Source organism: Thamnophis elegans, chromosome 14 (assembly GCF_009769535.1).
Source record: "Thamnophis elegans isolate rThaEle1 chromosome 14, rThaEle1.pri, whole genome shotgun sequence".
In the NCBI taxonomy this organism is placed as follows: domain Eukaryota; kingdom Metazoa; phylum Chordata; class Lepidosauria; order Squamata; family Colubridae; genus Thamnophis; species Thamnophis elegans.
In genome coordinates this window covers 1,163,757-1,190,999 of record NC_045554.1, presented here as the reverse complement: position 1 = coordinate 1,190,999, position 27,243 = coordinate 1,163,757, and the positions used below count along the sequence as shown (strand labels likewise).

The window sequence follows — 27,243 nt, the reverse complement described above, 5'->3', positions numbered from 1 at the left end:
TCTCAGCCCCCCCTCTTTGCAGGAGGAGGCAGAGAAAGCACCGCTTGGAACTATCGAACAACGTTTTTCTACTACCAGCCAAGTTTGGGGCAGGGGGGAAATGCCACTTATAGGGCATCTAAGAGGGGAGGACAAGCATTAAAAATGTTGGGAGCGAACCGGGGTTTGCTTATAGCTGTCAGAAAAGAAAGACAACATGGCAGCTCATAAACATCCATCTTTGCAATCTTTATTGAGACCTTCAGAAGGAAGCTTGTGTGAAGCCCTGGGACTGATGCCCCCCTCCGCTGTGTTTGCGCCAGGCCAGATGCAAGCCTGCGCTTTGCCGGTTGAATTCCTGCTTGCTGCTATTCTATCTGTCTGGAGGTAGGAAGCCTGCCATTTGCAATGCCTTTGGCCATGCGTTCCGCAGCTGGCACCAACTCCTGCAGATGCTTGGCGGGCACGGTGCCACCTCTGCTGCATTTTACTATTTCTTCCCAGTGTTTTCTTTCTCGTGGCTTTCTTCCCCACCCTTTCCAAAATGCGGATGGGTATCTGGGACGGAACGGAACGGGGCCCACTGCAAACGGGGCGCAAAGCAGAAAGTTGTAAAAAGAGATCTTGCTTTTCCCGAACCTCATGAGGACTAGGAGCAAAGCAAGGAACACGACTTCTTTGTGTGATCGAGCTTTTTTTTTTTTTTTTTTGAAACTCTGTAATTCAGTGCAAAAAAAGAAAGAAGGAAGAAGAAGAGCAGGCATTTCAACTGGAAGGCAATAAAAGAGAGTTGTGCTTTTAGTAGTTGTAAAAAATAATCATAAAAAAAAGAATTTTAGCAGCCAGGGGTGGCTTTGAGGAGCACAGAAAGCACCTGCTGAAATTCTCCCTTCTCAGGGATGGAAGATGGGGAGGAATCTTACATTCGCTTTGCAGATCAAGAGCCTCCCCCTGCACCCCCCCCCCCCAAACGAAACCCCTCTGCTTCCGCTCCAAACCTCATTCGGAAATCTCTTTGCAAGCCTTTGCCAGAGACCCCCAAGCAGGGAGATCCTCCTGGGTCTCAGCCTGCACAAAGTTGGGGGGCTGCTGCTCCTGAACAGGGGGAGGGGGCTCCAGAGAGCACGGGGGGACGAGGGGGCAAAGGAGGGTTTGAGCGGGAGGAAAGCCAAGATTTCTCCCCTCTTGACGATGGCTAAGAGGGAGCCAGGCAAAGTCTGACCCTCAAAGGAGGCGTGAGGGGCCTTGGGAACGGAAGCAGCAGGGGAGGGGGATTGGGGGGGGTGGTAAGCAAGGCGGCTCCCCCCACTCTCTGAGTAACCATTCCTCCCATCCGCAGCCGGAAGAGAAGCGCGTTGCAGTGAAGGGTGGGGATGGTCCACCCAGTGCTGGCAGAAGACTACAAAGTCCATCCGTTGGGGAGTCCCCCGTGGGGGGGGCCACCGCGGGTGGCAGGTGAGGTCTGAGGTTTGGCGCTGTGGGGGGCCCCGCCGTTAAGCTGGCGGCTTCCGGAAAACGCTCCAGGCGTGGAAGCAGCGAGTGAAGGGAAGCGGCTCGTTGCCCTTGCGAACCAGGCGAAGCTTCCGGGGCCGGCCGGCGTCCTTGGACCGCATGTGCTGGATGTAGACCTGGGGAGGGAGGGAGGGAGAGCGGTTCAAGGCCGGCAGTGAACAACCGGCCCTAAATATATTCAGGACTTGACCTATAACCTCCAGGCCACTTCCTGGATTCCTCAAACCACCCAAGTCCTCCACTTACAGCCGTTCACTTCAAAGTTGCCACAGCACTGGGAAAAAGGGGCACCCGGGAGCACGTTTCACAGTTACGGCCTCTGCAGCCTCCCCCGGGTCACGTGATAAAAACCCAGAGCCTTGGCAACTGACTCGTATTTAGGATGGCCGCAGTGTCTCTAAGCGAATGGTCGTAAGTCGAGGACCCCCTGTGCACCTTCATGCCCTTAAGAGTGGAGGAGGCCAGGAGAACTCGGGAGGCCTTTTCTCCCCCTGAAGCCAAAGAAGGGGGGGGGTGAACACGGAGCCTCCTTCGGTCTCCGCCCTGAACAGTCAGCAAGACTTTGGGGTCCTTACCTGGCAAGCTTTGAGGCTCAACTTGATTTCCACCTGGCTGGTCTGCGTCCCCACCCACATGTAGACCTGGAGGAAGAGAAGGAGGAGAATGAGGAGGAGAAGGAGAAGGAGAAGAGAAGGAGAAGAGAAGAGGAGGAGGAGAAGAAGGAGAAGAGGAGAGGAGGAAGAGAAGGAGGAGAAGAAGGAGACTGAGGAGGAGAAGAGGAAGAGGAAAAGAAGGAGGAGGAGAAGACGAGGAGAGGAGAAGGAGGAGGAGAGGAGAAGGAGAAGAGGAGAAGAAGGAGAAGAGGAGGAGAAGACGAGGAAGAGGCGGAGGAGAAGGAGGAGAGGAGGAGGAGAAGAAGGAGGAGAGGAGGAGGAGGAGAGGAGGAGGAGAAGAAGAAAGAGGAGAAGAAGGAGGAGGAGAAGAGGAGGAGGAGGAAAAGAAGAGGAGGAGGTGGTGGTGATGACGACCGGGCGGGGTCTCCTCCAGAGGCGACCAAAGCAGGCATCTCCTCCTGGTTCCCACCACTTTGCAAGCCGTTCATGCCCTCCAGGCCGCAGCCAGCCAAGGGTCCCGTCCGGCTCCTACCCCAGACTGACCTCACAGCCGTTGTCCAGCAACATGATGTCGTCATCGGCCAGGTCATCCTGGCAGAAATCGGAGCATTTTTCCGAGACCGCGAAGTAGCCCTTCTCGTTGGAGCACCTGGTGGGTGAGGGACAAAGCCAGGAAAAAGCCTTGAGACGGAGCCCCGGGCAGAAGGAGGAAGAAGGGACCCCCCTTCATTCCCCGCCCCCCAGGAGGAAATTCAGTCTCTTTGGGAGCCTCTTGGATTCTGCTACAGATGGGAGGGTTTGTTGGATGGTGATGGGGAAAAAGGGCAGCTCCTTCTCTGGCCTGTTACTCTCCAGAAACTTTCCTTTTATTTCGTTTTTTAATTTATATTTATTTATTAAATTTATATGCCAGTAAAATGACTCAGGGCAGCTTACCAACAGTAAAAAGACCCATATAAAACAAATAAAAGCCATGTAAAGGGAGGGTGGGTTTTGGCTCTTAGGGGAATTAGGGGAGCTCTTTGGGGGAAGAAGGGACCCTCCCCAGGGAACCCACTGCCCACCTGAAAAGACGGGAGAAGTTCATGTATTCGGCATCTCCGTCGTAAGGTTTCTGGGCTCCAATCCCCACCCAAAAGAAATTCTCTGGTTCTTCTCCCTCATTGATCACCTGCAAACCAAGGAGGAGGGGAGGAGAAGGAAGAAGAGGAGGGGAGGGGAAGTGGGGAAGATTTGCTTGTGGGTTTTCCCCAACCGCATCATCTTCACCTGTGGGGTCCTTGGAGCTTGGTGGTTTTCTTGGGAGACGTTTCATGACCCAACTAGGTAACATCATCAGTGCTAGGAGGGGGGGTTGCTCTCTGTTTATATAGGAGTAGCTGGCCCCGAGTCGTGTTCCTTGTGGTTCCTCACTTAGGCTGTCGATTGCTGGCCAGGAGGTGGTGTGATCCAGTCGCACAGCTTGCCACCGTATGTAAATATGGAGCAATCCCCACTCCCTCCTCCTAGCACTGATGAGGTTACCTAGTTGGGTCACGAAAGGTTTGCAAGAAAACAACTCGGGGGCCTGGTGCTCTGAGCTGCAAATGTTCTCCCCCTTGTTCTCTTTACCTGTTTACTGTACGAGTCGTCAAACATGTGGTTCATGACATCTTCGGCCAGCTTGGCTTCATCCGGGTTGGCAGCTCGGCCGACCCAGGTGTAAACGATTCCCTGATTGTCGGAACTCTCGAAGGGAACCTGGAAGGAGAATTCTGGGAGTTGGAAGTCCACAAGTCTTAAAAAGTTGCAACGGCTGGACCTCCCGGGGCCAGAGGTCAGCCTTCTCCCACCTGGCTTCCACCCGAGGGCTTCAGGCTACGTGAATTCAGAGCCAGCCTGGGCGGTGGGGGGTACGAAAGTATTAGCATTCTGGGGGCACCCATTTTGGGGGGATCGGTGCCCCGGAAAGAGGCCTTGAATTCCAACCTGAGAGACCGCCTCCTGCCATTCATCTCCCAACGACCAATAAGATCACACAGGATCGGGGGACAACAAGAAGCTGAGCTCAACGTAGAGATCTTATTGACTCTCTTTTTCCCCCCGTTAATTTCCTTTGTTTTAACAAATTTTAGACTGTGTTTGTTAAAAAGCTATACCGTGTATGGGCTCTGGGAAGTCGGGGGGAGGGAAGGGAGGTGGGGTCTTAGGGGGGAGGGGGGAAATATAGTACATGTTAGATTTTAAAATAACACGATTGCACTTGTATACTGTTGCTCTTTAACTCTAGTGTTAAAATAAGACAAGCTGAATATATTGATAGATAGCAGAGATACACGGAAGGGAGGAGTAGAGGGATAGAAGAAAGAGGGGTAGAGAGGGTGGGAGAGAGGATTGGAGGGAGGGTGAGAAGGAAGGGAGGGAGTGTATTGGGAGAGAGGAGTGATAGAGTGAGAAGGGAAGTAGGATAGAGGGGAACGTTGGAGGGAAGAACGAAAGTTGGAGGGGGGGTGAAAGAAAGGGTGTATGGTGGGTCGAAGTGGTGTATTGGGTTTGTATTTTGGGGGGTATTGTTGACAAGAGGGTGGGCTGTGTTTATTGTTCAATGTTATATGCCCCGGTTATGCCGGCTGGTGGCCCCCCGGGGAAGGGCCTTCTCTGTAGCTGCACCGGCCCTGTGGAACGATCTACCTGCAGAGATCCGGACCCTCACCACTCTCCCGGCCTTCTGTAAAGCCACTAAGACCTGGCTGTTCCGGAAGGCCTGGGGCTGTTGATTAATATCCAGCCCCACTTAGACAGAAAGGATGGTGTATTATTTTAATAATTGTATCTTTCTTAAATTCTTTTAAAATGTTTTTATCTTGCTTGTGAGTCCCAATGGGAGTGGGCGGCATACAAATTCTATTAAACTCGAAACTTAAACCTGAAACTTCCGTGATGCATTTTACAAAAGAGCATGATTAAAAAAAAAAGGAAGTTCGGTTTTCATCCATTGTGTGGCTTAGGTTACCTTTAAAATGAAGCAGAATTCGGAGTTGAGAAGGCTGGAGTCCGTGTTGATCTGGATGCACCTGGAAGGGAAGGTGAGGAGACCATCAGCACCCACAGGGACAAAGGGAAGGAACCCCAGTACCTTCCCATGTCTGGGTTTTGGCCCGATTTGGGTTTGGGGAGTTGGGTTGATGGACCGATACGTGGCCAAAGAAGAATGACGAAGGGAATTCATTTGGTTCACAAAGAAAGAGCAGGAACATCAAGGGAGGCAGCTTTGGCCAAAGGCTTAGGGCAGTGTTTCTCAACCTTGGCAACTTGAAGATGTCCGGACTTCAACTCCCAGAATTCCCCAGCCAGCGGATGCTGGCTGGGGAATTCTGGGAGTTGAAGTCCGGACATCTTCAAGTTGCCAAGGTTGAGAAACACTGGCTTAGGGGTATCCTGAAGATAACAGCATTTGTTCCGGTGGTTTGACTCCAGAACATAACAAACTCTCTCTGGATGGTCTCTGGGTGGTGGTGGGGAGGTAGGATTTAGCAGAAGATGGCCAAGCTTCTTTTAGAAATGCCCAAACGACATTAGCTCTCCATCTCTCACTTATAAAGCCCTTCATGGTATTGGACCTGGGTACTTGAGAGACCGCCTGCTGCCAATTACCTCCACCAGACCGATTAGATCCCACAGATTAGGCCTCCTCCGGGTTCCGTCTACCAGCCAATGTCATCTGGCTATTACCCGGGGGAGGGCCTTCTCTGTGGCAGCTCCGGCCCTCTGGAACGAGCTCCCCGCAGAGATTCGGACCCTCACCTCTCTCCAGGCCTTCCGAAAAGCCGTCAAAACCTGGCTGTGTCGGCAGGCCTGGGGTCGATGAGTTCCCTTCCCCTCTCGAATCGTGTGGCTGTTGGTTGTTTTTACATGCCCTGTACTTTCTGTGTAGTTTTTGTGTTTCCCTTCCCCTCCTTGGGTTTGTGCGCCGCCCTGAGTCCCGCTGGGAATAGGGCGGCATATAAATAAAATGAACCTCGAACCTCGAACCATCTCTGCGTTCCAACATCCAAACTCTTGTGTAAACCCAGTGGGGGGTTCCCAAAATGCAAGGAGAGCAGAAATGGGAGAACTTCTCCTAGGTGTCTAGCAGGACCCTCCATCCCCTCCGAGGCTTTGAATGGTCTCAGCGAGTCCAGAGGCCCAAGACCCCCAACCCTGCCCACAGGGAATGGCACCCCTCACCGGGTACAGAGCGCGCTGCCGTTGGTGCGGATGTGGTAGAGGCTGGGCTGGAGATTGTCATCCCTGGCTTTCCTCTTCCCCTTGTGGACGATGAATTTCCTCTTGAAGTGGGAGAGGAACTTGGGGTTCTCCTGCTGCTGGGTCATGCGCACAACCTGGAGGATTTGGGGAGGGGGGTTGCAGAAATCTCAGCTGTACTTAGCTGGCTGGAGAATTCTGGGAGTTGAAGTCCACAAATTTTAAAGTGGGCACCTCTGCCTTAATGTGTTTGTGTGTTTTTTTTAAGAACGGTCCTTTCCAGGCCAGATTAATCAGGGAGCATTTCTCATTCTGGGTGGGGATGGGGGGGATTCTGGGAGTTGAAGTCCAGCACACCTGGGCAGGTGTGTAGTACCCCTGCCTTCCTCTGGCCAAAACATCCTGGTCAACGGTGCAGAGATATGGAGGGCAGGATGATTTATTCCAGCTCTGCTCCTACAGCAGTCTTTCTCAAACTTGGCTCTGAAGATGGGTGGACTTCAACTCCCAGAATCCCTCATGGGGCCAACCTTAAAGGGGCCAAGTTTGGAAACACCAGCCCAGAAGACTGCGGAGAGGATGGGCGCCCCCAGTTCCCCACTCTCCTTCGGGCCCCAGGGATGATCCTCTGGCTCACCTCCAGCTTGCCTGGGAAAAGGTTCTCAAATTTCTTCTGGAGGCTGAAAGTGAAGGTCAGCCAGCCCATGTTGGAGGCCTCACGGCCCTGCCAGAAATAAACCACACACTGGAAGTCTTCTTCTGGCTGCTTCTCTTCTTCTTCCATCTCCTCCTCCTCGTCCTTCTCCTCTCCTTCAGCGCCCCCTTCCTCTCTCTTCTTCTTCTTCTTCTCCTCCTCATCTTCCTCCGTCTCCACAGGGATCCAGTACCTCTCGGGACAAAACCAAAGTTACTCAGTTACTTCTCCTCAAGCAGCAGAAAAGAGGAACCTTTTCCAGCACCAGGATCAGCTCCGAGGAGTGGAGACTTAGGAGAACATCTCAAGGAAGGGATGGGGTTGGCCAGGCCTTGTCCAAAGGGCCCACGTAGGACCCAACAGGAAGGGCATCTCTTAAAGGTTGAGTCCCAGCAAAGAAAGGTCAATATCCATGATCAGAGTGTGAATTTCAGCCCACCAGGAATCGGGGAGGAGGGTCCCCCAGAGACTCCTACACTGGAATGGGAGAGGACCATTTCTGAAGAAGCATCTGCTCTCAACCCACTTCCCTGCTTTGAGGAACGCCATGCACTGATTTGGACAGAGGGAGAAGGCAGGATGGAAAGACACCTCCCCGGGAAACCAAAGTCATGGAGCACCTGGGAAGTTGGCGAGATGACCTACCGGCAGAGAAAGACGTAGCAATCCTGGGTGTAGAAGTGGCCAAATTCCTCTTCAGGCAGCCGGGTGAACTTCTTGTTCTCCAGGACAAAGCCTTCCATGCCGTCCAGATCTTCGTTCCATTCTTCCATGAGCTGCTCTGCCTGGGGGAGGAGGGGAAGCAACCACCCGCCCAAAGACTTGAGTCATGGAGGTGGCCTTCAAGCGAGAGACGGAGGAAGGGCAAGAAGGGAGGAATGCTTTGGGTGGGGAAAGGTTCTAGGTGTCTCAAAGAGATGCTTCTTGTTTTTGCCAGGAGCAGATCTGGGTCATAAATGATCCCATCGTCCAGTATTTGGAGGAGTGTTCCTCAAACCTTCAGCAAGTTCAAGATGGGTGGACTTCCAAGTCCCAGAATTCCCCAGCCAGCCAATTTCTCTTCCGGCTGGTGGATTCTGGGAGTTGAAGTTCACCCATGGTTGGGAAACGCTAGTTGGGAGAATGCTTTACCTATTTCCACACAAGGGCGCCAGAGTGGTGGGCCTAGCTTAGTTATCTCTCCACCTTGGAGGGCCTACCTCGCTCAGAGGCATCGGGGGCTGGCGTGGAAGAAACAGGGCAGTCAGGTCGGCCTTCAGCTGGTCCTTCTTCTCAGCATCCTTCTGCACTTTTCCTGAGAGGCCACCAGGCTGATGGACGGCCTCAGCATTGCGGGTGTAGTCCACCTTCAGGACGTCGTCCCAGTTCTTGAATTTGGATTTGAAGACCTGGCAGGGACACGGATCCCCATCAGAAAATCCAGACCAAATCTAGACTGTTTTTGTTAAAGATTTATACCGTGTATGGGAAGTTGGGGGAGAGAAGGCTGGGGGGAGGGGAGGGTTTGGGGGGGAGGGTGGAAGGGAGGGATGTATATTAGGCTTGACGAGGGGTGTTAGATTTTAATGTAATATGATTGCACATGTATACTGTCTTCTCTTATTTTTTCTTTAAAACTAAGATATGTTACGTATATTGATATGGAAGCATAAATACCATCAACATAGATTGGAGTTTGCTCAGAAGCTGAAATACACCAATGAGAGGAAGAGTGGGAAACAGAGGAGAGAAGAAAGATGGGAAGAGAGGGATAGGAGAGAGGGTAAGGTGGGAAGATGAGGAGGATAAGGAGGAGTGGAATGAAGAGAGAGGAGAAGGAGAAAGGAAGGGGAAGTAGAGTAGGAAAGGATGATGGAGGGAAGAAAGGATGTAGAAGAGTGGGAAACAGAGGAGAGAAGAAAGATGGGAAGAGAGAGATAGGAGAGAGGGTAAGGGGGGAAGATGAGGAGGATAAGGAGGAGTGGAATGCAGAGAGAGGAGAAGGAGAAAGGAAGGGGAAGTAGAGTAGGAAAGGATGATGGAGGGAAGAAAGGAGGTAGGAGAGAGGCAGAAGAAAGAGGTGTATGAAGAGCAGAAGAGCCAATAATGGGTTTTTATCTTTCTGGGCGTTGATGACAAGAGGAACTGATGTAATTACTACTTAATACAATAGGATATTGGCTATGTAATAGTATACATGTGATTATATGCTATGAAAACGGAAAATTATATATATATATATATATATATATATATATATATATATATATATATATATATATATATATAAAAGCTAGTTCTCTTTTCTTGTAGGATCATCTCTTCAGCAGAGACCTTTCTCCTCCAAAGCTTCACATCAGGCTAGGAGAAGCCCCCTCGCTTCGCAAATCCTGCCCCCTTACTTTCTGAACCCTGCAACCTTCCCTATAGCTTCCTTCTCCTGGCAAGTGGGCAAATGTGGCCCGAGTGACCCTTGGAGAGGGTTAGAAGTCCTTTGGGACCAAACCATTGTCCCTCCTTGCCAAATCGCCCTCCTTCCAACCTGGCACTCGTTGCCTTCCAGGTTCCGGATGACCATGGCATGTTTGGGGCGGTGAAGCATGCTGCACAGCTCCTGTCCCAGTTTGAGAGCAGCCGCCCGCACCAGGCGTGAGGACTTCCGGCCGATCCAGATGAAGACGTCTGACCAGCAGTCCAGAATGTAGACCGACTTGGTGTCCAACAGGCTCTGGAGCTACCAAAGGAGAAGAGAGAAGGAGAATGGTTGAGGCTCAACTGGACCACTTGGAATCTCCTTTCAGGAAGGTAAGAGAGGGAGAAACCATCTAGATCAGTGTTTCCCAACCTTGGCGACTTTAAGTCCTGTGGACTTCAACTCCCAGAATCCCCCAGCCAGCTATGCTGGCTGGGGGATTCTGGGAGTTGAAGTCCACAGGACTTAAAGTCGCCAAGGTTGAGAAACACTGGTCTAGAACTTCTACTCTGGTCCCATCAGCACTTCCCTTGTCCCTACCAGCCTCATCTCGGGCAACAGGTCCACCGGTGGCCTTTTCTTATGCTCCACGGAGAGCTTGTAGTTGATCTGGGGCAGCTCCAAGTAGCCCAGTCCCAAGCCAACCTGCGCAGGGGGAGGAACGGAGAAGAAGGAAGAGCATTTACCCAGAGAAGGAGGCAAGCCAAGCCCAGTTTGAGCCATCCTGGAGGTCATCCAAACCCACATGGCATCACTGGTTTTCCAAAGACCTGCTTTCTCTCACAATCAACCCCTTTAGGCACAAATGCCCCAAAACTAAAGTCTAGAGCAGGAGGGATTTGATTGGCAAGAACAAAGCAGGTTCCTGGAAACTCCCTACAGAAACGGGCGGAGGAGGCTGGCATCCACTCTTAAGATGTGCCGGCACCTCCTTCTCTTTCTCCTCAACTCCCTCACCTTGTAAAGCTTCGGCCTGGGTGGCTTGAAGTCATCTGGGACGTGGGCTTTGATCTCTTCTGCCTGCCCACCCAGGAGGTCCCAGAATTCCGGGGTCTCCTCGGTCTGAGTCAGCTGCAGGATTTCCGCCTTGCCTTTCCTCTCGTTCTTGTTGATTTTCTCAGCAAAGAGCCTGAGAAGAGAAGGGGTTTGGGCGGGAGGGGAATCCAGAAGCAGCAGAATGACAGAGAGCCTGGGTCTCCATTGATAAAAGCCTCCCTGCTTCCATCTCTGCCCAACGTTAGTAGCCTGTTCTGTCCCCCCCCCCCTTCTCCGCTCGTTAACAGACGACAGGCAGACAAACTTAAAAGGAAAGAACTTTATCAGTCCTCGGCTCAGACTGGCTGCGAGCCCAAAAATAAACATAAATAAAGTCTCTGGCAAGAAGATAACAGAATGCAAAAACAAAACTCTTACAAAGCAATTCACTTCTCCAAGTGTCTCCTTGAATCAGGGTTACAGAAAGCAAATCACTTCTCCAAGTGTCTCACCACAACCGATGAACAATGAACGTTGAATGAACGAATGAATGAACGTTGACTCCTGCAACCAGGGCGTGGCACCATCCGTCCTTTTATCACCAGACGACGCCACTAACGAGCCCCAGCTGCATTGTTAATCTTGCATCCCGACTCAACTCACAGCAAACTTCTGCTGAGTCACAACATAGCCTTCAAAGCTTTTGGCACAGTTGCTTTTACACAGCCAAGCCTTGAGAAGGAGACACACTGGCTGGGCTACCAGATCTCTCTCCCTCCCCCCCACCCATCCCTGTGATGGACTGTTGTCCAGATTCCCAGGAGGGAAGGAGCGGATTCCAGAGGAGCAAGAGACAAAGCAGCTTAGAGAGCTTGTGTGTGAGAAAGAGGGTGAAGTCAGCTCCTCCTTAACGGTTCCCAGAGTCTTTTCTGTTTTATGGTCCAAGTAGTCGGCTTTAGCTTGGCAAGGTTTTTATCCACGGGTGAGGAACAATAAATAAATCTTCCTAAAAAAATCTCTTTTAGTGCCTTTCTTGCTTTTGGGAGAGTGACATCACCATGAAGGTTCTATTTTTTGGGGGGTGCTGGCAGTAATGGCAAAGTCAGATAGCGATGTAGCTAAAATCAATGCACCTCTGCAGGCCTGGGGCTGTTGACCCCAAAATATGGTCCAGCCCCACTCGGAATGGAGTGCATGGTGTGTTTTTTAAATCTATCTTTTCTTCTCTTCTCTTCTTTTTGATTTATTGTATTATCAGCCACCCGGAGTCCTACGGGATTGGGCGGCATATAAATGTTATTAAACTTCTAAACTCCTCCAGATGTTTCAGAGAGCAGCTGGGCCACGCCCTTCTTTTGGCACTCACCTGGCCTTGGTGGTACCATTGAGAGTAGCCTGGCTGCCCCTCCAGATGTAGATCTCAAGGCCGTGATCCAACAGGAAGACAAAACTAGAAGGAAGAAAAGAAAAGGGGGAGCAGAGAAACGTGTTTTTTTTTAACATAGCCAGCGGGCATTTTCCCAGCCACCCCGCAGCAGCCGACGGAACTCAAGGCTTCAAAAGGCGGCTGCTCCGCGTATTTACCGAGGATCTAAAGCGGTTGCTTTCAGAGGAACTGGTTCCAATTTGATATTCTTCTTTCCATAAACACGGTAAAGCCTGCGTTGAAATTGCAGAAACAACAGTTTGATCAAATCCACTTTGGGGGGGGGGACGGGGATGGACAGACGGATGGAGAAAACAAGAAATGAACGCTGTGCAATTGATAATCCTCTCTCTCTCTCCTCTAAAGCCATTCGAAGAAGGAGGCATTTGAAAAACAAGAGGCTGGAACAATTCCTGCAGCCTCTTCAAAGGACGGATTTGCGGTTTATAAGTTGCCATCGCAAAATAGTCAAGCTAGAAACGTCCATAACTGGCAGGGTTCCAAATAGCACCCAAAAGTAAATCAAGAGTTGAAGGCAAAGTATTGCTCACAGCTCCAAATTATTAAGACCTTGCCCCCACACCCACAAGCCCATCCCATGGTCCAATCATCCAGTGCCATGCTGGCAGTTCCACCCATCCAGTTCCAGTCAGGTGCAGAGACTAAGGATGACCTTGGCTTTCTAGAAAGAATGTTGTTATGGCTACATAGCATCTAACTCCTACAATGCCCCCCTCCCATTTTCCCACCATAGAAGAAATGCGTAGTAGAATAATAGAAAGTGTGGCAGGCCAAAGGCCCAAAAGGAAAGATGGGAATAACTTGTAGATTTGCAAGCTGGCTCATTTGGGGGCGAGTCAGGATAGCAGGCAGGTCCCACCCCTAAATTGCCCAGGGAGCCACCAGTTTTGAGCCCAAAGACCCCAACGGTCTCCTGAAACTCCACCAGGTAATCTTAACTGCTGGGGGGGGGGGCTGCAGGTAGAGGAAGAGCAGAAAAGTTTAATGGGCCTGTGAAATCATTATTTTTGAACTGAGAGATTCGGGCTTCCTTTCTAACTCCCAATCGTAACCGCCGGCTTCCTCCTGAGCACCTGGAGCCAAGCCTGAATGATGGGGACGCTTCAGGTTTACCTGGTGACATAATGGACGTCTTCCACCGTGTAGAAGCCACTCGGCGTGCCCCCTTCGATGTAGGAGATCTCGTGATCAAACACCTCGCGTCCAAAAAAAGGGGATTTTCAAAAGCGGAAAGACAGAAACAATTGCATTAAAGCCAACCTGCCACCTATTAAGTCATTTTGCTCTTCCTTTGCCCTCTTTGCTCCTGTTCCCAATTTCTTGGGGCCGCTCCCTGCAGTTCGGAAGGCCTGGGTCTTTGCAAAGATCTTTGGAAGGGAAGCCCCTCTCCCCCCGCCCCCAGAGAAAGGTGGGTACCTGGCTGAACTCATCGCTCTCGTCCCCCATCTCTTCCCGAATACTCCGGCACTCGGCCCCCAGGAAGTTCCGCAGGTTGACGGCGTGGATGGCCGAACAGGCCTTCTTATCCAGGGAGGACTCCTGGCCGATCCAGTAATAGATCTCCCAGTTCAAGGATCCACTGTCATCCAGGAAGGTCTGGAGAAGAGCAATTAGGAGTTGGAGAGGGGTGAAGGCCTGCCTCGGGCCTCTCCCTACGCCTGCTCTTCCTGAACAGGTAGCCCTCGACAGGACCCTGCCTATCACACATGGCCATAAAACCACGACCAACCCAATTTGACCATCCTTTTCATGGTGGTTAATGAGATCTGGTTACTTAGTACTCAAAATTCGGTCACAAGATCACCCCAAGTTTAAATCTGGGGCGTACGTAACCTAAGGTAGGTCTGTCGTAACTTCGGACAATTGTTGAGCAACCGGTCACAAGTTGGGGAACTGCCTGCATGTTCTCCAGCTCTAGAAAATGTCTCCCAAGAGGATTCATCTCTGGGCGATCTGCTCTCCATAACCTTGAAAGGCCACAGCCAGATGTGGACAGTGGACTGGATATCTGGCCCAACTTCTGAAAGTGGTTGAAGGACATTGCCCTAAACCAGCCTCCGATGGGGAGGTTAGGGCTGTGGGCATATCATACTCACACACACAGGCACACACACAGCCCGGCCCTTCGGCAACGCCCACCTTCAGCACAATGTAGCAATCGGCTTCATAGAACTTCCCATGGAAAGCCTCGTCCACCAAGATGGGCACGAAATTCTCAATATGCCAGACGGTCACCCCCGGCAGCTGCCCCACGTGCTCCGTGAAGAACTCCGAATAGTTGAGCTGAGGCTTCTCCAGACTCTTGTCCCAACGGCGGGTCTTCAGATCCGTGTATTTGAGGTCTCCGTTCTCCTAAAGGGGAAAAGGGGAAGGGGTTTTCCTCTTAGCCCCCATCACAGCTTCTCCGTTTCCTCCGCAGCCATGGGGGGGTGGGGTGGGGGCGAGGGTCACCCGGGCAGGAATCCAACCTTGTGGTCGTCGCCTTACCTCCAGCTTCTTATTCTTCTCCTGGGCCACGTCTGACATGCCTTTCAAGACCTGCTTGGCTTGATCGTCTTGGGCTGAATCTTTGCGTCTTCGCAAGCGCATTTTCCGGGCCAGGGGGTCCCTTGGGCTGCTCCCTGGAACCCAAGGAGGGAGTGGGGAAGAGTTTTAGAAAGCAAGAGAAGGAGAGGAGAACATTGGACGGAGAAGTTTTAGCTCCCACCTGGAAGTAACAAGATCGGGAAGATCGGCGTGCTTCTAGTTTACAAGGCAGGTGGAAGTTCTTGAGATGATCGGGCTGAAGGCAACAGTTTGACCTTCTCTTGTGGCTGTTTGCTGGGGAAGGCTAGAAAACTACACACCTACAACCGAAGTGTGTCCTAACCTACATCCAAAGTGTGTCCTAACCTACATCCAAAGGGGGTCTTTAGGACCCAAAAGAGGGTCCTAAACTCACCTCCAGCTGCCGCTGCCACCGTAGCAGGAGATGCCCCAGCCAGCCGCAATTGATTCTGCAGGGAGAAGTCAATGTTGTACCACTCTGAAGTTCGGTCCATGGGCTTTGGAGGCATCACCAAGTTTGGGTTCTCCCGGACATCCAAGATCTGCAGGCAGAGAAAAGGACCTCAGTCAGGAGCAGAGAAGACAATAAGTTCTTCAGCGACAAGGCTCGGGCCTCTGATGTGAGAAGGGAAGTCTCTCCGCCACAACCCACTTTCTCTCGCTGTCCCTGAGCCCTCAACGGCCATCTGGGAGACTTTCTCAAAACTAAAAAGGTTCTTTTTTTGTGTGAAATATTTTTATTTCCATTTTCATAACATACAATCACATGTATACTATTACATAGCCAGTATCATATAGTATTAAATAATAATTACATCAGTTCCTCTTGTCAACAATGCCCAGAAAGATAAAAACCCATTATTGGCTCTTCTGCTCTCCATACGCCTCTTTCTTCTGCCTCTCTCCTACCTCCTTTCTTCCCTCCATCATCCTTTTCTGCTCTACTTCCCCTTCCTTTCTCCTTCTCCTCTCTCTTCATTCCACTCCTCCTTATCCTCCTCAGCTTCCCCCCTTACCCTCTCTCCTATCCCCCTCTTCCTATCTTTCTTCTCTCCTCTGTTTCCCACTCTTCTACCTCCTTTCTTCCCTCCATCATCCTTTTCTACTCTACTTCCCCTTCCTTTCTCCTTCTCCTCTCTCTTCATTCCACTCCTCCTTATCCTCCTCATCTTCCCCCCTTACCCTCTCTCCTATCCCTCTCTTCCTGTCTTTCTTCTCTCCTCTGCTTCCCACTCTTCTACCTCCTTTCTTCCCTCCATCATCCTTTCCTGCTCTACTTCCCCTTCCTTTCTCTTTCTCCTCTCTCTTCATTCCACTCCTCCTTATCCTCCTCATCTTCCCCCATTCCCCTCTCTCCTATCCCTCTCTTCCCATCTTTCTTCTCTCCTCTGTTTCCCACTCTTCCTCTCCTTCACTTGGTGAATTTTTTTTTGTATGGAAAACTAAAAAAGGTTCTTGTTTACAGCTGGTCCTTAACCCTCAACTCTTGTCCCAAAGGGGCTTTTTCCCCAAGAGGCAACTGGACTTTCTGGTTTTTTTCCTTGAAGAAGTTTCGCTCTCAACCAAGACGCTTCTTCGGCTCTGACTGGATGGTGGGTGGGTGGGTGGATCCAGTCAGAGTTGAAGAAGCTTCTTGGATGAGAAGCGAAATGTCTTCCAAAAAAATAATAATAATAACGCAGAAAGTCCAGTTGCCTCTTGGGAAAAACTTCCTTTTTTTACAGGACGCCCCATTCTCCTCCTCCTCCTCTTTGCAGGATTCCTCTGCCCCCCAAAACTCTCACCTCGACGTCTGTCAGAAAATGCACCGCTTCCGGCAAGGTCACCAAGCGATTCTTGTTCAAAACCAGCTTCCTGAGTTTCACACACCTGGGGACGGAGGAGGGTCAGCGGGCTGAGCTCAGCTGAAGAAGTCCAGCTTTTGTCCAGAGAACAACGGCCCTGCTGCCGGGCGGAGGAGCCCAAGCGTGACTTACCTGCAAAGGCTTTCGGGAATGAGCTCCAGGTTGTTATTGGCTGCCATAAATTCCTCCAGGTTGGCCAGCTTCCCGATGCCGGAGGGGATGCCATCGAAGTCCAGCTTGTTGGAATTCAAGTAGAGCTTCCTTAGTTTGGTGAGTTTGCAAATGGCAGACTGGAGAAGGCGGGGGGGGGGGGGGAGAAAGAACGGATGAAACATTAATTTCAGGAAGGAAATATTTGTATTTGTATTTATTAATATTTGTATGCCGCCCTTTTCCCCAAGGGGACTCAGGGCGGCTCACAATTCAAGGGGAGGGGGAGACAAACCGAGTTACATATAGGACAATACATCATTAAAAGCACAACATTCATACAATTCGGGTACGGTGAAGGTCTTTAGCCCCAGGCCTGTCGGGACAGCCAGGTTTTAAGTGCTATGCGGAAGGCCTGGAGGGTGGTGAGGGTACGAATCTCCACGGGGAGATTGTTCCATAGTGTCGGAGCCGCAACAGAGAAGGCTCTCCTCCGAGTAGTCGCCAGTCGGCACTGACTGGCGGATGGAATACGGAGGAGGCCAACTCTATGCGATCTGATGGGACGCAGGGAGGTAATTGGCAGAAGGCGGTCTCTCAAATAGCCAGATCCACTACCATGGAGCGCTTTATAGGTGGTGAGTAGGACCTTGAAGCGCACCCGGAGATCGACAGGCAGCCAGTGCAGCTCGCGGAAGATAGGTGTTATGTGGGTGAAACGAGGTGCACCCACGATCGCTCGCGCGGCCGCATTCTGGACTAGCTGAAGTCGCCGAATACTCTTCAAGGGCAGCCCCATGTAGAGAAATCCCCATTTCAGAAGCTGCTTTTCCACAAGACTTTGTCCAAACGCATCCCTTGTGGCACGAAAGATCCAAACGGTTTTTTACAAACATAGAACAAAAGTCTCCCTAAATTGCAATTGCAAAGGGAGAGGAAAAAAAAATGGATTTACTGTTCTACATTCCTCTTAACATTTCTGAAGCCTGGCAGCTTTTAAGACCTGTGGACTTGAACTCCCAGCATGCTGGCTGGGGAATTCTGGGAGTTGAAGCCCGCACATCTTCAAGGTACGAAGGTTCGGAAACCCAGGCCTCTTATCCTTATCCCTGGAATGTGGCCAGTTCCTGAACATCTCTGCTTTTTCTGTAACAGCAACGTATCCAGCATAGCCCCCTTCCCCATTTAAGGAAGGGTGAATCCTGGCCATGCGTTCCCCTTTTTATATCGGTTGTAGCTTCAAATGATTCCTAAGTGATTGGTCGTAAATCAAGGACTACCTAGATGCTTGGTTGAGGGAACTCTGATGCTTTAGAGCCGAGGTGGCGCAGTGGTTAAATGCAGCACTGCAGGCTACTTCAGCTGACTGCAGTTCTGCAGTTCGGCGGTTCAAATCTCACCGGCTCAGGGTTGACTCAGCCTTCCATCCTTCCGAGGTGGGTAAAATGAGGACCCGGATTGTTGTTGGGGGCGATAGGCTGACTCTGTAAACCGCTTAGAGAGGGCTGAAAGCCCTATGAAGCGGTATATAAGTCTAACTGCTATTGCTATCTCTCTCTATCTCTCTATCTCTATCTATCTATCTATCTATCTATCTATCTATCTATCTATCTATCTATCTATCTATCATCTATCTATCTATCTATCTATCTATCATCTATCTATCTATCTATCTATCTATCTATCTATCTATCTATCTATCTATCTATCTGGGTGAAATGAGGACCCAGACTGTGGGGGCGATATGCTGACTCTGTAAACCGCTTAGAGAGGGCTGAAAGCCCTATGAAGCGGTATATAAGTCTAACTGCTTTGCTCTTAGACCTGTGTCAAACCCCTCAAAACCACCGTTGGTTTAACCTGCTGGCTTTAATTAAATACGATGATGGTTTAATAAAGCCATCATTGGCTCCTGCTCCAGTTGCCGGTCTTGCCCTTAGCTAGACTCCAGGAGCCCACAAGAGGCTGGTGGTCTCCAGGAAGGGCCACCCACCGGTAGGGAAGTCAGCTGGTTCCTTGACAGGTTGAGGGTCTCCAGCTGCGTCCACTGGTCGATGCAGAGAGAAAGCTCTGAGATCTGGTTGGTGCTCAGGTTCAGACGCCGCAGGTTGGACAGAGTGTAGAGACACTCCGGGACACGGATGAGGTCATTGCAAGAGAGGTCCACATCTGTGCAGGGCAGAGATGTTGATGTTGATTTTATTTATATGCTGCCCTTTTCCCCCGAAGGGGACTCAGGGCGGCTCACAACTCAACCAGGGAAGGGGGATACAAACAAGAATTTAAACGACATAAAAAACAATGCATAATTAAAACACAACAGTCATACCAATTCGAGACGGGGGCAACAGCTCTTTAGCCCCAGGCCTGTCGGAACAGCCAGGTTTTAAGGGCTTTGCGGAAGGTCTGGAGGGTGGTGAGGGTACGAATCTCCACGGGGAGCTCGTTCCAGAGGGTCGGAGCAGCCACAGAGAAGGCTCTCCTCCGGATAGTCGCCAGTCGACACTGGCCGGCGGATGGAATTCGGAGGAGGCCTAATCTGTGGGATCTAATCGGTCTAGTGGAGGTGATTGGCAGCAGGCGGTCTCTCAAGTACCCAGGTCCAATACCATGAGAGAGGAAGACCAAGTCGCACAAGGGAAGGGGGTTCACTGGGAGGGGGGGCCAGGTGGTCGTCCACGAGTGCAAGTTCTGGGGCCCACAGTGCCCCCACTTGTGTTGCAGTATCTCTCCCCTCGCCCCACTTTCAAGGTGTTCCTGTTACTATAAGTAAACATGCGCTGTTCTCCCAGCGCATCGGAAGTGCGGTTCCTACAATTGCTTCAAGCCAGCTGGAGGCTGCAGGATTTGAGGTCCAGCCCCCTTGGAGGACGCCACGGGGAAGGGGGGGAAGGCTGGGCTAGCGGAGTCTTTCCAGGCCCCTGGCGGGAGGTGGGGGGGAACACAACTGGTACCTGCCAGGCTGCTGAGGCCGTCTAAACTCGTCGGCAGGTTGGTCTGGGTCCTCTGCGTGTTCCGGAGGTGCAGCGTCTGCAGAGCCGTCATGGTGGGGAGTTGTCTTCAGGGGAGGGGGGAGAGGAGAGGGGGGGAAGGGCTGAGACAGGACCACCAGGCGCAGGGAAGCAAGGTGGGCTTCTGCCCCCATTTGGCCTTCCTCAACTTGCCCACCTGCCCTTTTTGCCCCTGTGCCCAGGTCTCCCCTGAACCCCAGGGACTAGCGCCTTTAAAGTGAGCAAAGGAGAGGGACTTCCCTTTAGGCCCTGATGGCGAAATCTATGGCACGCGCACCGCAGGTGGCATGCAGCACCCTCTCTGTGGCCACGCGAGCCATCGCCCCCCTTCAGCATTGCTGTGCACGGACGCCTGCCTCCCGCCGGCCAGCTGGGTCTCTGTCGCGCACGCGTGGGGGATAGGTGCAGGCAGGGGGGCTGTGTACATGGGGGGACGGGACCACGTCCATTGCATTTGGGGGGTTTCGGCCGCACGCACATTTGCGCACACAGAGGGGCTTCGGGCACTTGGCCCGGAAAGCTTTAGGCCAATGTCTGCAGCTTGGAAACGGGACCCCCCCCCCTTGCAACTCCCAGGGGAAGAGACACGGAGGGTCCCGGCTGCCCCCCCCTCCTACCTGAGCTGGGCGTGCATCAGAGGGTTGTTATTCAGGAGCAAAGTCTGCAGGTGCACCAGGCGCCTCATTTGGGGGGGGAGGCTCTCCAGCTTGTTGTCACTCAAATCCAGGTAAAGCAGGTCGGTCAGGTTGATGAAGAGCTGGTTGGGGATGCTGTCTATGCTGCGGGGGCCGGGCGGGGCGGGAGGGAAGAAGAGGGACACGCCTTGTTTACGCTGCCAGGGAGGGGCCCTTCCTGGTGCCAGCGCCTCGCCCCGCTCGCTCGCCAGAGGCGCTTCAGCAGCCGGGCGGTCCACACCCCCGATTTTTTCCCCCCTGCAAGGAGCCCTTCGTTTCCCCTCCACCCCGAATGCCCTGGGGTGCCTCCCTCCGTGGAGGGCTGGGCCTAGAGGCCTAGAGGCCTGGAGGCCGCCGCTGGCTTCTCGGTTGAAGCTGCCGTTTGCTGGGTGCTTGTCTGAGTTGGCAGAAGGGCAGAGCGGACGGGCCCTTGAGATGAAAGGAGGGAGTGGCAGAATCCGCCAATAATACCTTTCCCTCTGCTGTCTGTTTTGGGCAAGTGGTCATTATGGTTTGGCTCTGGTTTAAGCTTTGGATTTGGGCCAAGGAAGGAAGGGAAGAGGGAGGCCATCCCAACACACAATTTCCCCCTTTGGCGAATGCGAAGGGCCCTTCCAAAGGCCTCCGTTTCACTCGTGGCAAGAAAAAAGGCTTGCAACGTTAAACCCTTCTCTCCAGTTGCCTCTTCCCTCCCCATGTATGGCGGTCCTTGACTCACGACCAGAGTTTGCAAAGCCCTGGATTTTAGCTAGGAGTTGTTGTGGGGTTCAATTCAATTCATTAGATTTATAGGCTGCCCAATCCCGGAGGACTGGGGTTACAGGTCAAGGCATCCAGTGACTGGACCCGATATTTTGGCCTTCTTGGCAGCCGCTGTGCCGTGGTCGTTAAGCAAACCCTCTGGCACTAAGCAAACCCATTTTATTTATTGCTTTTGGAGGAAGCCAGGAGTAAATCTGAATATTGGCAAAATCCCAACGGAAGATTGTGGCCATGGGACCACAGTCTCGGTAAAGGAGAGTCAGCTATTAAGTGCTCCAAATCATGGGATCATGTGGCCCTGGGGAGTGTGTGGATGTCATAACTTTGAAATCAGGTCATAAGCAGCTTTATTTCGGGGTGGGGGGAGTGGGGCGCCTGTTGTAACTGCTAAGCAATCGGTTATCAGTTGAGGACCCTTACCTGTTATGTTTGAGGTTGAGCACAAGGATATTCTTGGAGTTCTCCAGCTCCCGGGGACACTCAGTCAGCTGGTTGTAGCTGAGGTCCTAGAGAGACAGAAAGGGCACATCAAGAGGCCACGGGAGCATCACGTGGCTGGGACTCCTGCCACGGCTGCCACGCAGGCCACGTTTCTCAGGGGCCCAAAGGAAGACAGCAAAAACAATGGGGGCACCTTAATTTAGAGCAATTATCTCCAACGTGGCCACTGTGAGAATCCCCCCCCAGCCAGGGCTGCCACCTACCAGGACCGAGAGATCATCCAGCTGGAAGATTTCATAAGGAATCCCAGAATTTTTCAGCGCATTTGCCCGAGCGACGATGGCCTGGGGAAGTGGGAGGAGAGAGAAGAGGGCGGGGTGTCAGGCCCGCCTGGGACCACGCAGAGGGGCAACAGGGGAGCTCTTCGGGGGGGGGGCAGAGGACTTACCCGCAAGCAAGGGAGGCTGGAGAATTCTCCGTGGAGGGTGGTCAGGTTGTTGTGACTGACAGAGAGGTGTTCCTATTGCGGAAGAGAAGCAGAAAGGGTCTGGGGGCTGCACCCTCCCCACTGGAGAGTTTCACAGGGGTTGTTCCCTGTGGACAAAGTATCTGGGTTTGTGTACTGAGCCCAAATCCAATGGAGGAGGACATGGCTTGGGGTAGGATGTGAGAGTGAAGGAGGCAGGAGGAAGCGGGGGGTGGGGGGGAGATCTTTGGAGGGAAATCTGTCCTCCCCCCCTCCCCAAATCCTCCACCCACTCTCTCTCTCTCACTAGTCCTTGAACCAGAAGGCTCCGAAGGCCCCCTTTGGGCACATGAGTTTAGCCTTAAAAAGAGGGAAAGGTGAAAGGGGAGGCTGGTGGGAGGACATCGTCATAACTCTTCCTTGCAAAAAATGCAATGTTAACACTTAAGGGGGATTTTAAAAAAAAGACTCTGAAGCTGAAATACACCAAGTGAATAAGAGGAAAAGTGGGAAACAGAGGAGAGAAGAAAGATAGGAAGAGAGGGATAGGAGAGAGGGTAAGGGGGGAAGATGGAGCCGAGGTGGCGCAGTGGTTAGGGTGCAGTACTGCAGGCCACTTCAGCTGACTGCAGTTCTGCAGTTCAGCAGTTCAAATCTCACCAGCTCAAGGTTGACTCAGCCTTCCATCCTTCCGAGGTGGGTGAAATGAGGACCCAGACTGTGGGGGCAATGTGCTGACTCTGTAAACCGCTGAGAGAGGGCTAAAAGCCCTATGAAGCGGTATATAAGTCTAACTGCTATTGCTATTGCTAAGATGAGGAGGATAAGGAGTGGAATGAAGAGAGAGGAGAAGGAGAAAGGAAGGGGAAGTAGAGTAGGAAAGGATGATGGAGGGAAGAAAGGAGGTAGGAGAGAGGCAGAAGAAAGAGGTGTATGGAGAGCAGAAGAGCTAATAATGGGTTTTTATCTTTCTGGGTGTTGATGACAAGAGGAACTGATGTAATTACTACTTAATACAATAGGATATTGGCTATGCAATAGTATACATGTGATTATATGTTATGAAAGTGGAAAATAAAAAAAGTATATATATATTTTTAAAAAGACCCTTCTGGGGCCCCATGCCCCCTCCCCCAAATGATCCCCGGGGAGGCTGCAAAAGGAAACGCCCCTCTCTCACCAGCTTGTGGAGGGCCGAGAGTTCCTCCGGCAAGTAGCAGAGTCCCGTCCGGTTCAGCTTCAGCCATCGCAGGCTGCTCATCGACCTCACGTGCTCCGGGAAGAAGCCGCCCTGTGCAGGGAGAGAGACGTCGGAGGGGTGTGTGTGTGTGTGTGTGTCAGATCTGATAAACCAGCTGGAGGCTGTTCTGGCAAGCGACCAAGGGGGTGTTGCGGGAGTCATAAGTGCGAGGACCAGGGGGTCACTTTTTTCTGCACCATTTTAACTTTGCGTGGTTGTTAAACAAATAGGCATAACGCTTAGACTTATACACCGCTTTACAGCCCTCGCTAAGTGGTTTATAGAGTCGGCCCCTTGCCCCCCAACGATCCGGGTCCTCGTTTTACCCACCTCAATCTGGAGCCTGGTGGGATTTATTTATTTTTTAATTCTTTTTTTTTTTGAAAATTTTATTAATTTCATATATACATTCACAATTATGTGATCTCATAACTGTTATTAATAATATGTATTTATAACAATTTTTTCCCCTACAGTTGACAATATACTTGAAATTGCTTTCTTACCGTCCCATAAACCCATCTTATCTTACAACATTCCTACTTCTTCTTCCTTCCTTCCTTCCCTCCTTCCTTCCCTCCTTTCTTCTCTCCTACTCTCCTTCCTTCCCTCCTTCCTTCCCTCCCTCCTTCCCTCCCCCTTTCTTCTCTCCTTCTCTCCTTCCCTCCTCCTCCCCGGCTTCCTTCCCTTCTTTCTTCTCTCCTCCTCTCCTTCCTTTCAACCTTCCTTTCCTCCTACCTTCCCCCCTTCCTTCTCTCCTACATTCCCTCCTTCCTTCCCTCCTTTCTTCTCTCCCTCCCTCCTTCCTGGTGGGATTTAAACTGCCAAACTGCAGTCAGCTGGCAGGCAGCAGGAGGAGCCTGCAGTACTGCACTCTGACCACAGAGTGCGCCACCACAGCTCATAGAGCAGTGTTTCTCAACCTTGGCGACTTGAAGATGTCCGGACTTCAACTCCCAGAATTCCCCAGCCAGTGAATGCTGGCTGGGGAATTCTGGGAGTTGAAGTCCGGACGTCTTCAAGTTGCCAAGGTTGAGAAACACTGTCATAGAGTCATATTTCTATATTTCTATTCTATTTCTATTCCTTGTATTAATTCTTATCCTACCCTCAATTCTATTCTGTTCTATACTCTACTCTATTTTCTATTCTTTATTCTATTAATTCTTATTCTATTCTACCCCTACCCCTACCCTTCTCCTTCAATGTCCATTAAAATATAGGATCCCTCGCAGAGCCTCCTCTCCCGGGAGATTCCCTAATCTGGTCCCTGAACATTCACAGAGAGGAAGAGAGAAGCACCATTCAAAACAACCGTTTCTGTCTCAAGGAATGGACAAGTCTGAAATGTTATGACGCCCGATCCCTCGTCCACGCCAGGCGCACAGGAGCCAGCCAGGGAGATCAAGTGTCCAGAGAGCCTGGCTCCCCTCCCCCTCCCCGAGTGACGTCACTATACATAAGCAGGGTTCCTGCCGTCACTCGAGAAGCATTCCTGACCTCCGGGATATCTCAAGGCAGGCGTGCCTTCCCCCCCTCCCTCCCTCCCCACTCCCCAAATGTGGCTCCCTGCTAATTATAATTCTGATATCAGCCCCGTAAACTTTGCGAGAGGAAATGAGCTGGGCAATTGAGAAACATGGAAACTCTGAGGAAGGTGGAAAGGAACGTGGAGGGAGGGAGGTGCGACTGTAGGAAACATGAGGAACCTTCAGTAAATGAATTGTGCAAGATTTCATAATATTTTGGGGTTGAGTGGCAAGGCCTCCAGAAGTTGTGAACGCGCCCAACACTGGAAGTTTTTCAAGAAGAGATTGGATAACCGTTTGTCTGAGACGGTATAGGGTTTCCTGCCTTGGCAGCGGGTTGGACTAGAAGACCTCCGAGGTCCCTTCCAACTCTGTTGTCCTGTTCTATTCTAAAAGGTGATCTATTTCATATCTTCCATTGGGGAATGGGGATTGGGGATATATACATTTAATAAATGACTCTTATAATGATTAAAACATGATGTTTTTTTTTTCATTTTAGGCAAACTTTGCTAATATCCGCCAACAATTGGCGGATATTACCTTTTATGGATTTTGTGGAATCATTTGTGAATATTTGCTTTCTTTAGGAAAGAAAGAGCCTATATCCCACCCCCTCCCCTAATGAAGGGGCTTCTCCGAATTCCATCCGCCGGCCAATGCCGACTGGCGACTACCTGGAGGAGAGCCTTCTCTGTGGCTGGAACGAGCTCTCCCCGTGGAGATTCGAACCCTCACCACCCTCCAGGCCTTCTGCAAAGCCCTTAAAACCTGGCTGTTCCGACAGGCCTGGGGCTAAAGAGCTTTTTGCCCCCCTCCTCGAATGGTATGGTTGTTGTGTGCTTTTAAATTGTGTATTGTTATGTTCGTCTTTTTTATTCCCTGTCTGTACCTCCTTCCCTGATTGAATTGTGAGCCGCCCTGAGTCCCCTTCGGGGGAAAAGGGCGGCATATAAATGTAATAAATCCAATCCAATCTTCTGAACTGTCCCAGGTCAGACTCTGCAAAGAGGAGATGGCTTCGCTCTCTTCCACTGAATCACAGCACAACCCAAAGACCAGATCTTAAAATGACCAAGAGAGGCCTGGAAATGCACCCTGACTTCACAGGACCTGAATCAATCAACCCTGACCAAAAATTAGGAATAACCGGTCACCCGCTTCCCCAGGGGAAAGGGCCTCCTCTATTTGACATTCTGAAAAAGGAGGTGGAGCCTCCAAGGACAGGAGCAGTGTACCACACATTAGCTGCAGGGTGATGCAGGCAGCCACCCTCCAATCCGATCAGGAGGTTGTGAGTTCAATCCTAGGTAGAGGGGCCAGATGTGGGCTCTCCTGCTTTGTGAAGGGGGGGGGGGCTCGTTGGGAGTAGATGACCTGCAAGGTCCCTTTCCAACTCTGCTCATCCGAGATCTGAACTCCGATTCTGGGGATTTGGAGAGTTAAATCGGGGTGGCGGCTTTCCAGATGGGGTGGACTTCAACTCCCAGAAGTCCCCAGGGGCCCCCGAATGAAGCCCACCCCCCCTGAACAAAGTCGTGGAGGAATCCCCCCGGGGGTTAGACTGGAAATGTCACTTGCCTCTTGCTCTGGATCGGCTTCCATTTCATTTATTTAAATCCATGGGAGAAAGGCAGCTCCGCCGAGGGAGGCAGGCAGGGGGGAGAACAGCCACCGGCCCAATGGGAAAGATGCATGGGTGTGTGTGTGTGTGTGTGTGTGTGTGTGTGTGTGTGTGTGTACGTGTACACACACACGAACGATTTGGGTGGATGCAAAACGTGAAACCCCAAACTTTAATCTTACTTTCGAAATTGCAGGTATTTCCCCCAAAAGTCCTCCGGCCTTTTCCGCAACGCGGGGCGCGGCGAGGGAGTCTCCGACCTTTGAGAAACTTCCGACGGGGCGGCCTTTCCCGACGGGCCGAGGAGGGGAGGACTCCTGGACGCCCCCTCCCCACCCCGCCGCTCCCAGGAAAGCCCCCTCCAAGTGTCGCTGCGGCGAGGCAGCGGGGGATCCCGACTCCCATCCTCCGGGCGGCGTCGGCGGGGGAGGATGGGAGTGGGAGTGGGCAGGAGAGGGGGCTTGGCCAGTCCACGCGGCGGGCGGGCGGCTGCCCGGCTCGATCCAGCCCAGCGCGGCCGGGGCTCCGCGGAGGGGCTGAACCCAGCCCGCCTGCCTGCCTGCCTGCCTGCCTTCGCGGGGCCCGGCTCACCTTGAAGTCGTTGCCGCTGAGATCGACGCCGCGGATGAAGGGCAGCACCCCGGTGGAGGCCATGGGCGGCGGCGGCGGCGGCTGCGGGCGGCGAGCGGGGAAGCGCGGCCGGGGAGGCGGCGGCGGCTCTTTCCGCGGACGGAGGGGGCGGGGCGGGGGCGGGGCCTGGCGCGGACACGCCCCTCGTTAACCCCTTCCTCTCCCCCCGCCTCCCCCGGGCATTCCACCGGTCCTCGACTTACGACCACCACGGAGCCCCATCCTCCTTTCCGCTGCTGAGCGAGAGGGTTTATTAAGGGGGAGTTTTGCCCCGTTTTATGACCTCTCAACAGCCACGGTTGTTAAGCGAATCGCCGCGGGTCGTTAGGTTACCGACTGGGCCAAAAGGAGATCACGTGACACCCCCACCCCCACCCCCGGGACTCTGCGGCCGTCATAAACGCGAGTCCGTTGCCGAGCATTCTGGA

The 27,243-nt window shown here is 52.1% G+C and overlaps 1 protein-coding gene across 1 annotated transcript; it reads right to left on the bottom strand.

The window, feature by feature from the left end:
- Positions 1 to 209: 209 nt before the first annotated feature.
- Positions 210 to 26,915, bottom strand: FLII (FLII actin remodeling protein). Its single transcript, XM_032230848.1, has 30 exons — positions 26,777 to 26,915; positions 22,973 to 23,083; positions 21,775 to 21,846; positions 21,590 to 21,670; positions 21,306 to 21,391; positions 20,067 to 20,228; positions 19,393 to 19,496; positions 18,432 to 18,607; positions 16,421 to 16,578; positions 16,229 to 16,313; positions 14,839 to 14,986; positions 14,385 to 14,518; positions 14,037 to 14,249; positions 13,314 to 13,493; positions 13,011 to 13,093; positions 12,035 to 12,109; positions 11,817 to 11,900; positions 10,433 to 10,604; positions 10,016 to 10,120; positions 9,545 to 9,736; positions 8,223 to 8,411; positions 7,669 to 7,808; positions 6,967 to 7,216; positions 6,312 to 6,466; positions 5,098 to 5,158; positions 3,717 to 3,845; positions 3,170 to 3,276; positions 2,649 to 2,754; positions 2,067 to 2,132; positions 210 to 1,607 (listed from the first exon to the last, which is right to left on the bottom strand). Exons 1-30 carry the CDS (start codon positions 26,837 to 26,839, stop codon positions 1,473 to 1,475), a joined length of 3,822 nt encoding a protein of 1,273 aa, XP_032086739.1. The 5' UTR covers positions 26,840 to 26,915; the 3' UTR covers positions 210 to 1,472.
- Positions 26,916 to 27,243: the final 328 nt, after the last annotated feature.